General features: G+C 42.0%; 1 protein-coding gene across 1 annotated transcript in view; it reads left to right on the top strand.

The window, feature by feature from the left end:
- Nucleotides 1-3,286: 3,286 nt before the first annotated feature.
- LOC135572743 (sodium/hydrogen exchanger 9B2-like) overlaps nucleotides 3,287-13,225 on the top strand; it is a 75,980-nt gene continuing 66,041 nt past the window's right edge. Inside the window, exon 1 of the mRNA XM_065021178.1 lies at nucleotides 3,287-3,506. Within this exon, the coding sequence (XP_064877250.1) occupies nucleotides 3,441-3,506 (66 nt within the window). The 5' untranslated portion in view covers nucleotides 3,287-3,440. The remainder of the gene's footprint in view (nucleotides 3,507-13,225) is intronic.

The raw sequence follows: 13,225 nt of genomic DNA, 5'->3' as shown, positions 1-13,225 counted from the left end.
CCCCGTCTTAAAAGACACACTACCACACACACATTGAACTCTGCTGTGGTCAAATAAAGAAACCGATAGAACATTTGACCATGGTGCTTGCCCTGAGCTGTGAGGGGAAACCTTCAACTCCAGCTCTGATCAGGTTACTCACCCAAACAAGGGCACTCGATCCACCTTCCTGCTTCTACCACTGAGGAGGTATAGTACAGTTACCCTCTGCTCAGCTTTAAAAATGCTCTGGCCCCCAATGGTGGAACAAACTCCCTCACTGCCAGGACAGAGTCAATCACCACCTTCGAGACACCTGAAACCCCACTCTCTTTAAGGAATACCTAGGATAGGATAAAGTAATCCTTCTCCCCCCTTAAAAGATTTAGATGCACTACTGTTCCACTGGAGGTCATAAGGTGAACGCACCAATTTGTAAGTCGCTTCTGGATAAGAGCGTCTGCTAAATGACTTAAATGTAAAATGTAAATGCAAGATTAGCAAACTTGAACATGACATGCTGACACTAAACATCCATGTACACTACCGGTCAAAAGTTTTAGAAAACCTTCTCATTCAAGGGTTTATTTGACATTTTACTATTTTCTACATTGTAGAAGAGTGAAGACATCAAAACTATGAAATAACACATATGGAATCGTGTCAACCAAACATTGTTAAACAAATCAAAATATATTTTATATTTGAGATTCTTTAAAAAGCCATCCTTTGCCTTGATGACATCTTTCCACACTCTTGGCATTTTCTCAACCAGCTTCACCTGGAATGCTTTTCCAATGGTCTTGAAGGAGTTCCCACATATGCTGAGCACTTGTTGGCTGCATTTCCTTCACTCTGTGGTCCAACTCATCCCAAACCATCTCAATTGGGTTGGGGCCGGGTGATTGTGGAGGCCAGGTCATCTGATGCAGCACTCCATCACTCTCCTTCTTGGTCAAATAGCCCTTACACAGCCTGGAGGTGTGTTGGGTCATTGTCCTGTTGAAAAACAAATTATAATCCCACTAAACTCAAACCAGATGGGATGGCTTATCGCTGCAGAATGTTAGGAACTCTGTCCCAAATGATACTCTGTACCCTATATGGTGTCCATGTTAGGAACTCTGTCCCAAATGATACTCTGTACCCTATATGGTGTCCATGTTAGGAACTCTGTCCCAAATGATACTCTGTACCGTATATGGTGTCCATGTTAGGAACTCTGTACCCTATATGGTGTCCATATTAGGAACTCTGTCCCAAATGATACTCTGTACCCTATATGGTGTCCATGTTAGGAACTCTGCCCCAAATTATACTCTGTACCCTATATGGTGTCCATGTTAGGATCTCTGTCCCAAATGATACTCTGTACCCTATATTTACATTTACATTTAAGTCATTTAGCAGACATGTTAGGAACTCTGTCCCAAATGATACTCTGTACCCTATATGGTGTCCATGTTAGGAACTCTGTACCCTATATGGTGTCCATGTTAGGAACTCTGTCCCAAATGATACTCTGTACCTAAAATGATGTCCTAATGTGTCCATGTTAGGAACTCTGTCCCAAATGATACTCTGTACCCTATATGGTGTCCATGTTAGGAACTCTGTCCCAAATGATACTCTGTACCCTATATGGTGTCCATGTTAGGATCTCTGTCCCAAATGATACTCTGTACCCTATATGGTGTCCATGTTAGGATCTCTGTCCCAAATGATACTCTGTACCCTATATGGTGTCCATGTTTTTGCGACTACACTTGAAGAAACTTTCAAAGTTCTTTACATTTTCCGTATTGACTGACCTTCATGTCTTAAAGAAATGATGGACTGTCATTTGTCTTTGAGCTGTTATTTATATAATATGGACTTGGTAGCTGTCTTCTGTATACCAGCCCTACCTTGTCACAACACACCTGATTGGCTCAAACGCATTAAGAAGGAAAGAAATTCCACAAATGAACGTTTAACAAGGACACACCTGTTAATTGAAATGCATTCCAGGTGACTACCTCATGAAGCTGGTTGAGAGAATGCCAAGCTTGTGCAAAGCTGTCATCAAAGAAAAGGGGGGCTATTTGAAGAATCTAAAATCTAAAATCTATTTTGATTTATTCAACACTTTTTTGGTTACTACATGATTCCATATGTGTTATTTCATAGTGTTGATGTCTTCACTATAATTCTACAATGTAGAAAATATTTTTAAAAAAAATGAAGAATAACCCTTGAATGACTAGGTGTTCTAAAACTTTTGAGCGGTAGTGTATATCTGGACAAATTACGAAAGACAGCATTGTAATTTTGAATCCCGTAAAGCGAGTGTTTGTCTATCATCATTGATACAAATAAATAAAAAATGTCAGTCTCTCGATGTGCAAAACTGATAGAGACATACCCAACTTACAGCTGTAATCGCAGCAAAAGGTGGCGCTACAAAGTATTAACTTAATAAGGGGGCTGAATAATTTTGCACGCCCAATTTTTCAGTTTTTGATTTGTTAAAAAAGTTTGAAATATCCAATAAATGTCGTTCCACTTCATGATTGTGTGTTTACCATACCTCTACATACCTGTGTTTACCATACCTCTACATACCTGTGTTTACCATACCTGTTTTACCATACCTGTGTTTACATACCTGTGTTTACCATACTCTACATACCTGTGTTTACCATACCTGTGTTTACCATACCTCTGTCATACCTGTGTTTACCATACCTGTACCATACTCTGTGTTTACTCATACCTGTGTTTACCATACCTGTGTTTACCATACCTCTACATACCTGTGTTTATACCTGTGTTTACCATACCTGTGTTTACCATACCTCTACATACCTGTGTTTACCTACCTGTGTTACCATACCTCTACATACCTGTGTTTACCTACCTGTTGATTTCTACATTACCTGTGTTTACCATACCAGCTCTACATACCTGTGTTTACCATACCTCTACATACCTTGTTTACCTCTCTGTTGATTTCCTTCTCCTGTTCTCTTCCCTCTCTTTATCTTCTCTTTATTTCTTTCTTCCAGTCTCTGTCTGTGTCTGTCTGTGTGTGTGTGTGTGTGTGTGTGTGTGTGTGTGTGTGTTGTGTGTGTGTGTGCGCCTGATTCGATGATTATACTGTTACAAGGCAGGGCTCAACAGTATAATAACAGAGTGTTATTGTCAGTATTGTTTTGGCCACCTGGTTGAACCTAAATGACATGGATGACATGTGTACATATTTGGCTTTCTGACTGGCTAACACACACACACACACACACACACACACGCAGTCACTCTCATCAGTGTATGAGAAGGCACAGACTACTTCTGTTGTTCCATTGTCTCTCTGGATGTCAGTGTGAGATATTAGTCATTGACTTCTGTTGTTCCATTGTCTCTCTGGCTGTCAGTGTGGGAGATCAGTCGTCTATGTTATCACACCTGTGTGAGCATCAGAGATGGAATTGGACAGTAAGCGCTACTCTCGGATGGAGGAGGATGGAGAACAACATAAAGACACTGAGGTTCTGTAGCATCTCTCTATCTATCCTCTCCATCTCTATTATCTCTCTCTGATGTTTGTCTGTCTGTTTATCTATACTGTCTGTCTGTCTGTCTGTCTGTCTGTCTGTCTGTCTGTCTGTCTGTCTGTCTGTCTGTCTGTGTTGGTGTCTGTCTGTCTGTCTGTCTGTGTGTGTTGGTGTCTGTCTGTCTGTCTGTCTGTCTGTCTGTTAGTGCATGTCTGTCTGTCTGTCTGTCTGTGTTGGTGTCTGTCTGTCTGTCTGTCTGTCTGTCTGTCTGTCTGTCTGTCTGTCTGTCTGTGTCTGTCTGTCTGTCTGTCTGTCTGTCTGTCTGTCTGTCTGTCTGTTAGCGTAAGTCTGTCTGTCTGTCTGTCTGTCTGTTAGCGTAAGTCTGTCTGTCTGCCTGTCTGTCTGTCTGTTAGTGCATGTCTGTCTGTCTGTCTGTCTGTCTGTCTGTCTGTCTGTCTGTCTGTCTGTCTGTGTTGGTGTCTGTCTGTCTGTTAGTGTCTTTCTGTCTGTCTGTCTGTTGTCTGTCTGTCTGTCTGTCTGTCTGTCTGTCTGTCTGTCTGTCTGTCTGTTAGCGTAAGTCTGTCTGTCTGTCTGTCTGTTAGTGCATGTCTGTCTGTCTGTCTGTCTGTCTGTCTGTCTGTCTGTGTTGGTGTCTGTCTGTCTGTTAGCGTAAGTCTGTCTGTCTGTCTGTCTGTTAGTGCATGTCTGTCTGTCTGTCTGTCTGTCTGTCTGTCTGTCTGTCTGTCTGTCTGTCTGTCTGTGTTGGTGTCTGTCTGTCTGTCTGTCTGTCTGTCTGTCTGTCTGTCTGTCTGTCTGTCTGTCTGTCTGTAAGTGCATGTCTGTCTGTCTGTCTGTCTGTCTGTCTGTCTGTCTGTCTGTCTGTCTGTCTGTCTGTGTTGGTGTCTGTCTGTCTGTTAGTGTCTGTCTGTCTGTCTGTCTGTCTGTCTGTCTGTCTGTCTGTCTGTCTGTCTGTTAGTGCATGTCTGTCTGTCTGTCTGTCTGTCTGTCTGTTAGTGTCTGTCTGTCTGTCTGTCTGTCTGTGTTGGTGTCTGTCTGTCTGTCTGTCTGTCTGTCTGTCTGTCTGTCTGTCTGTTAGCGTAAGTCTGTCTGTCTGTCTGTGCATGTCTGTCTGTTAGTGCATGTCTGTCTGTGTCTGTCTGTCTGTCTGTGTCTGTCTGTCTGTCTGTCTGTCTGTCTGTGTTGGTGTCTGTCTGTCTGTCTGTCTGTCTGTCTGTCTGTCTGTCTGTCTGTCTGTCTGTCTGTGTTGTGTCTGTCTGTCTGTGTCTGTCTGTCTGTCTGTCTGTCTGTCTGTCTGTCTGTCTGTCTGTCTGTTAGTGCATGTCTGTCTGTCTGTCTGTCTGTCTGTCTGTCTGTCTGTCTGTCTGTCTGTTATCTGTCTGTCTGTGTTGGTGTCTGTCTGTCTGTCTGTCTGTCTGTCTGTCTGTCTGTCTGTTGGTGTCTGTCTGTCTGTCTGTCTGTCTGTCTGTCTGTCTGTCTGTCTGTCTGTGTGTTGGTGTCTGTCTGTCTGTCTGTCTGTCTGTCTGTCTGTCTGTCTGTCTGTCTGTCTGTGTGTTGGTGTCTGTCTGTCTGTCATATACTGTCTGTCTGTCTGTCTGTCTGTCTGTCTGTCTGTCTGTGTTGGTGTCTGTCTGTCTGTCTGTGTTGGTGTCTGTCTGTCTGTTGGTTCAGTCTGTCTGTCTGTCTGTCTGTCTGTCTGTTATGTCTGTCTGTCTGTCTGTCTGTCTGTCTGTCTGTCTGTCTGTCTGTCTGTCTGTCTGTCTGTCTGTCTGTCTGTCTGTCTGTCTGTCTGTTAGTCTCAACTGTCTGTCTGTCTGTCTGTCTGATTCTGTCTGTCTGTCTGTCTGTCTGTCTGTCTGTCTGATTCAACTCTGTCTGTCTGTCTGTCTGTTCAGTGCATGTCTGTCTGTCTGTCTGTCTGTCTGTCTGTCTGTCTGTCTGTCTGTTCAGTTGCTCTGTCTGTCTGTCTGTCTGTCTGTCTGTGTTGGTGTCTGTCTGTCTGTCTGTCTGTCTGTCTGTCTGTCTGTCTGTCTGTCTGTCTGTCTGTCTGTCTGTTCAGTTATATACTGTCTGTCTGTCTGTCTGTCTGTCTGTCTGTCTGTTAGTGCATGTCTGTCTGTTTCCCTCTGTCTGTCTGTCTGTCTGTCTGTCTGTCTGTCTGTCTGTGTTGGTGTCTGTCTGTCTGTCTGATTCAGTGTCTGTCTGTGATTCTGTCTGTCTGTCTGTCTGTCTGTCTGTCTTACTAAAGTCTGTCTGTCTGTCTGTCTGTGTTGGTCTGTCTGTCTGTCTGTCTGTCTGTCTGTCTGTCTGTCTGTCTGTCTGTCTGTCTGTTACTGTCTGATTCTGTCTGTCTGTCAGTGTCTGTCTGTCTGTCTGTCTGTTACTGTCTGTTCTGTTATATACTGTCTGTTTGTGCATGTCTGTCTGTTACTGTCTGTCTGTCTAAATCTTAAATGTCTGTCTTACTCAGCTCTGATTCAGTTACTCAGCTCTGTCTGTCTGATTTATATAAGGTGCTCTGTCTGTCTGTCTGTCTGTCTGTCTGTCTGATCTGTCTGTCTGTTCAGTTATATACAGGAGTTACTCAGCTCTGATTCAGTTACTCAGCTCTGATTCAGTTACTCAGCTCTGATTCAGTTATAGCTACTTACAGCTCTGATTCAGTTACTCAGCTCTGATTCAGTTACTCAGCTCTGATTCAGTTACTCAGCTCTGATTCAGTTATTCAGTTACTCAGCTCTGATTCAGTTATATACAGGAGTTACTCAGTTACTCAGCTCTGATTCAGTTATATACAGGAGTTACTGATTCAGTTACTCAGCTCTGATCAGCTCAGTTACTCAGCTCTGATTCAGTTACTCAGCTCTGATTCAGTTATTCTTACTCAGCTCTGATTCAGTTACTCAGCTCTGATTCAGTTATATACAGGGATTCAGTTACTCAGCTCTGATTCAGTTACTCAGCTCTGATTCAGTTACTCAGCTCTGATTCAGTTACTCAGCTCTGATTCAGTTACTCAGCTCTGATTCAGTTACTCAGCTCTGATTCAGTTACTCAGCTCTGATTCAGCTCTGATTCAGTTATATCAGCTCTCTGATTCAGTTACTCAGCTCTGATTCAGTTAGTTACTCAGCTCTGATTCATTACTCAGCTCTGATTCAGTTACTCAGCTCTGATTCAGTTACTCAGCTCTGATTCAGTTACTCAGCTCTGATTCAGTTATATACAGGAGTTACTCAGCTCTGATTCAGTTACAGTTACTCAGCTCTGATTCAGTTACTCAGCTCTGATTCAGTTACTCAGCTCTGATTCAGTTACTCAGCTCTGATTCAGCTCTGATTCAGTTACTCAGCTCTGATTCAGTTATATACAGGGAGTTACTCAGCTCTGATTCAGTTATAGGGAGTTACTGATTCAGTTACTCAGCTCTGATTCAGTTACTCAGCTTACTGATTCAGTTACTCAGCTCTGATTCAGTACTCAGCTCTGATTCAGTTACTCAGCTCTGATTCAGTTATAGGAGTTACTCAGCTCTGATTCAGTTACTCAGCTCTGATTCAGTTACTCAGCTCTGATTCAGTTACTCAGCTCTGATTCAGTTACTCAGCTCTGATTCAGTTACTCAGCTCTGATTCAGTTATATTCAGGGAGTTACTCAGCTCTGATTCAGTTACTCAGCTCTGATTCAGCTCTGATTCAGTTACTCAGCTCTGATTCAGGAGTTACTCAGCTCTGATTCAGTTATATAGCTCTGAGGAGTTACTCAGCTCTGATTCAGTTACTCAGCTCTGATTCAGTTACTCAGCTTATATCAGGGAGTTACTCAGCTCTGATTCAGTTACTCAGCTCTGATTCAGTTACTCAGCTCTGATTCAGTTACTCAGCTCTGATTCAGTTATATACAGGGAGTTACTCAGCTCTGATTCAGTTACTCAGCTCTGATTCTCAGCTCTGATTCAGTTACTCAGCTCTGATTCAGTTAGTTACTCAGCTCTGATTCAGTTACTCAGCTCTGATTCAGTTATATACAGGGAGTTACTCAGCTCTGATTCAGTTATCAGTTACTCAGCTCTGATTCAGTTATATACTCAGTTACTCAGCTCTGATTCAGTTACTCAGCTCTGATTCAGTTGATTCAGTTATATACAGCTCTGATTCAGTTACTTACAGCTCTGATTCAGTTACTCAGCTCTGATTCAGTTATATACAGGGAGTTACTCAGCTCTGATTCAGTTACTCAGCTCTGATTCAGTTACTCAGCTCTGATTCAGTTACTCAGCTCTGATTCAGTTACTCAGCTCTGATTCAGTTACTCAGCTCTGATTCAGTTACTCAGCTCATTCAGTTATATACAGGGAGTTACTCAGCTCTGATTCAGTTACTCAGCTCTGATTCAGTTACTCAGCTATATCAGTTACTCAGCTCTGATTCAGTTACTCAGCTCTGATTCAGTTACTCAGCTCTGATTCAGTTATATACAGGGAGTTACTCAGCTCTGATGTTACTCAGCTCTGATTCAGTTACTCAGCTCTGATTCAGTTATATACAGGGAGTTACTCAGCTCTGATTCAGTTACTCAGCTCTGATTCAGTTACTCAGCTCTGATTCAGTTATATACAGGGAGTTACTCAGCTCTGATTCAGTTACTCAGCTCTGATTCAGTTACTCAGCTCTGATTCAGTTACTCAGCTCTGATTCAGTTACTCAGCTCTGATTCAGGGAGTTACTCAGCTCTGATTCAGTTACTCAGCTCTGATTCAGTTACTCAGCTCTGATTCAGCTTATATACAGGGAGTTACTCAGCTCTGATTCAGTTACTCAGCTCTGATTCAGTTATACAGCTCTGATTCAGTTACTCAGCTCTGATTCAGTTATATATTCAGGCTCTGATTCAGTTACTCAGCTCTGATTCAGTTATATACTACTCAGCTCTGATTCAGTTACTCAGCTCTGATTCAGGGAGTTACTCAGCTCTGATTCAGTTACTCAGCTCTGATTCAGTTATCAGCTCTGGAGTTACTCAGCTTGATTCAGTTACTCAGCTCTGATTCAGTTACTCAGCTCAGCTGATTCAGTTATATACAGGGAGTTACTCAGCTCTGATTCAGTTACTCAGCTCTGATTCAGTTATATCAGCTCTGATTCAGTTACTCAGCTCTGATTCAGTTACTCAGCTCTGTTATTCAGTTACTCAGCTCTGATTCAGTTATATACAGGGAGTTACTCAGCTCTGATTCAGTTACTCAGCTCTGATTCAGTTACTCAGCTCTGATTCAGTTACTCAGCTCTGATTCAGTTATAGCTCTGATTCAGTTACTCAGCTCTGATTCAGTTACTCAGCTCTGATTCAGTTACTCAGCTCTGATTCAGTTATATACTTACTCAGCTCTGATTCAGTTACTCAGCTCTGATTCAGTTACTCAGCTCTGATTCAGTTACTCAGCTTGATTCAGTTACAGCTCTGATTCAGTTACTCAGCTCTGATTCAGGGAGTTACTCAGCTCTGATTCAGTTACTCAGGAGTCAGCTCTGATTCAGTTACTCAGCTCTGATTCAGTTACTCAGCTCTTACTCAGCTCTGATTCAGTTATATACAGCTCTCTGATTCAGTTACTCAGTTACTCAGCTCTGATTCAGTTATATACAGGGAGTTACTCAGCTCTGATTCAGTTACTCAGCTCTGATTCAGTTACTCAGCTCTGATTCAGTTACTCAGCTCTGATTCAGTTACTCAGCTCTGATTCAGTTACTCAGCTCTGATTCAGTTACTCAGCTCTGATTCAGTTATATACAGGGAGTTACTCAGCTCTGATTCAGTTACTCAGCTCTGATTCAGTTACTCAGCTCTGATTCAGTTATATACAGGGAGTTACTCAGCTCTGATTCAGTTACTCAGCTCTGATTCAGTTACTCAGCTCTGATTCAGTTATATCAGGGATTCAGTTATTCAGCTCTGCTTCTGATTCAGTTACTCAGCTCTGATTCAGTTACTCAGCTCTGATTCAGTTACTCAGCTCTGATTCAGTTACTCAGTTACTCTGATTCAGTTACTCAGCTCTGATTCAGTTACTCTCAGCTCTGATATCTGATTCAGTTACTCAGTTACTCAGCTCTGATTCAGTTACTCAGCTCTGATTCAGTTACTCAGTTATTCAGTTATATACAGGGAGTTACTCAGCTCTGATTCAGTTACTCAGCTCTGATTCAGTTACTCAGCTCTGATTCAGTTACTCAGCTCTGATTCAGTTACTCAGCTCTGATTCAGTTACTCAGCTCTGATTCAGTTACTCAGCTCTGATTCAGTTACTCAGCTCGGATCCAGTTACTCAGCTCTGATCCAGTTACTCAGCTCTGATTCAGTTACTCAGCTCTGATTCAGTTATAGCTCTGATTCAGGGAGTTACTCAGCTCTGATTCAGTTACTCAGCTCTGATTCAGTTACTCAGCTCTGATTCAGTTACTCAGCTCTGATTCAGTTACTCAGCTCTGATTCAGTTACTCAGCTCTGATTCAGTTACTCAGCTCTGATTCAGTTATAGCTCTGATTCAGTTACTCAGCTCTGATTCAGTTACTCAGCTCAGCTCTGATTCAGTTACTCAGCTCTGATTCAGTTACTCAGCTCTGATTCAGTTATATACAGCTCTGATTCAGTTACTCAGCTCTGATTCAGTTATATATTCAGGCTCTGATTCAGTTACTCAGCTCTGATTCAGTTACTCAGCTCTGATTCAGTTACTCAGCTCTGATTCAGTTACTCAGCTCTGATTCAGTTATATACAGCTCTGATTCTGAGTTACTCAGCTCTGATTCAGTTATAGGGAGTTACATTCAGTTACTCAGCTCTGATTCAGTTACTCAGCTCTGATTCAGTTATATCAGGGAGTCTGATTCAGTTACTCAGCTCTGATTCAGTTACTCAGCTCTGAGGAGTTACTCAGCTCTGATTCAGTTACTCAGCTCTGATTCAGTTATATACAGGGAGTTACTCAGCTCTGATTCAGTTACTCTGAGGAGTTACTCAGATTCAGTTACTCAGCTCTGATTCAGTTATAGCTCTGATTCAGTTACAGTTACTCAGCTCAGCTCTGATTCAGTTACTCAGCTCTGATTCAGTTATATATTCAGTTTACTCAGCTCTGATTCAGTTACTCAGCTCTGATTCAGTTACTCAGCTCTGATTCAGTTACTCAGCTCTGATTCAGTTACTCAGCTCTGATTCAGTTACTCAGCTCTGATTCAGTTACTCAGCTCTGATTCAGTTATATACAGGGAGTTACTCAGCTCTGATTCAGTTACTCAGCTCTGATTCAGTTACTCAGCTCTGATTCAGCTCTGATTCAGTTACTCAGCTCTGATTCAGTTACTCAGCTCTGATTCAGTTACTCAGCTCTGATTCAGTTATATACAGGGAGTTACTCAGCTCTGATTCAGTTACTCAGCTCTGATTCAGTTACTCAGCTCTGATTCAGTTATATCAGTTACTCAGCTCTGATTTACTCAGCTCTGATTCATTATATACAGGGAGTTACTCAGCTCTGATTCAGTTACTCAGCTCTGATTCAGTTATATACAGATTCAGTTACTCAGCTCTGATTCAGTTACTCAGCTCTCAGTTACTCAGCTCTGATTCAGTTACTCAGTTACTCAGCTCTGATTCAGTTATATACTCAGCTCTGATTCAGGGAGTTACTCAGCTCTGATTCAGTTACTCAGCTCTGATTCAGTTACTCAGCTCTGATTCAGTTACTCAGCTCTGATTCAGTTACTCAGCTCTGATTCAGTTACTCAGCTCTGATTCAGTTACTCAGGGAGTTACTCAGCTCTGATTCAGTTACTCAGCTCTGATTCAGTTATATTACTCAGATTCAGTTACTCAGCTCTGATTCAGTTACTCAGCTCTGATTCAGTTACTCAGCTCTGATTCAGTTACTTACAGCTCTGATTCAGTTACTCAGCTCTGATTCAGTTACTCAGCTCTGATTCAGTTACTCAGCTCTGATTCAGTTATATATTCAGTTACTCAGCTCTGATTCAGTTACTCAGCTCTGATTCAGCTCTGATTCAGTTACTCAGCTCTGATTCAGTTACTCAGCTCTGATTCAGTTACTCAGCTCTGATTCAGTTACTCAGCTCTGATTCAGTTATATCAGGATTCAGTTACTCAGCTCTGATTCAGTTACTCAGCTCTGATTCAGTTACTCAGCTCTGATTCAGTTACTCAGCTCTGATTCAGTTACTCAGCTCTGATTCAGTTACTCAGCTCTGATTCAGTTACTCAGCTCTGATTCAGTTACTCAGCTCTGATTCAGTTATTCAGTTACTCAGCTCTGATTCAGTTACTTACAGCTCTGATTCAGTTACTCAGCTCTGATTCAGTTATATACAGGGAGTTACTCAGCTCTGATTCAGTTACTCAGCTTGATTCAGTTACTCAGCTCTGATTCAGTTGATCAGGGAGTTAGCTCAGTTACTTACAGCTCTGATCAGTTACTCAGCTCTGATTCAGTTACTCAGCTCTGATTCAGTTACTCAGCTCTGATTCAGTTATATACAGGGAGTTACTCAGCTCTGATTCAGTTACTCAGCTCTGAGTTAGTTATCAGCTCTGATTCAGTTATAGGGAGTTACTCAGCTCTGATTCAGTTACTCAGCTCTGATTCAGTTACTCAGCTCTGATTCAGTTACTCAGCTCTGATTCAGTTACTCAGCTCTGATTCAGTTATTCAGTTACAGCTCTGATTCAGTTACTCAGCTCTGATTCAGTTATATACAGGGAGTTACTCAGCTCTGATTCAGTTATATACAGGGAGTTACTCAGCTCTGATTCAGTTATATACAGGGAGTTACTCAGCTCTGATTCAGTTACTCAGCTCTGATTCAGTTACTCAGCTCTGATTCAGCTCTGATCCATTACAGTTACTCAGCTCTGATTCAGTTATATTACTCAGCTCTGATTCAGTTACTCAGCTCTGATTCAGTTATATACAGTTACATTCAGTTACTCAGCTCTGATTCAGTTACTTACTCAGCTCTGATTCAGTTACAGCTCTGATTCAGTTACTCAGCTCTGATTCAGTTACTCAGCTCTGATTCAGTTATATACAGGGAGTTACTCAGCTCTGATTCAGTTACTCAGCTCTGATTCAGTTACTCAGCTCTGATTCAGTTACTCAGCTCTGATTCAGTTACTCAGCTCTGATTCAGTTACTCAGCTCTGATTCAGTTACTCAGCTCTGATTCAGTTACTCAGCTCTGATTCAGTTACTCAGCTCTGATTCAGTTACTCAGCTCTGATTCAGTTACTCAGTTACTCAGCTCTGATTCAGTTACTCAGCTCTGATTCAGTTACTCAGCTCTGATTCAGTTACTCAGCTCTGATTCAGTTATATACAGGGAGTTACTCAGCTCTGATTCAGTTATATCAGCTCTGATTCAGTTACTCAGCTCTGATTCAGTTACTCAGCTCTGATTCAGTTACTCAGCTCTGATTCAGTTACTCAGCTCTGATTCAGTTACTCAGCTCTGATTCAGTTACTCAGCTCTGATTCAGTTACTTACAGCTCTGATTCAGTTATATCTGATTCAGTTACTCAGCTCTGATAGTTACTCAGCTCTGATTCAGTTACTCAGCTCTGATTCAGTTATATACAGGGAGTTACTCAGCTCTGATTTACAGTTACTCAGCTCTGATTCA

This window comes from Oncorhynchus nerka, linkage group LG8 (assembly GCF_034236695.1).
Source record: "Oncorhynchus nerka isolate Pitt River linkage group LG8, Oner_Uvic_2.0, whole genome shotgun sequence".
Classification (NCBI taxonomy): Eukaryota; Metazoa; Chordata; class Actinopteri; order Salmoniformes; family Salmonidae; genus Oncorhynchus; species Oncorhynchus nerka.
This window is presented reverse-complemented; position numbering and strand designations above follow the sequence as displayed.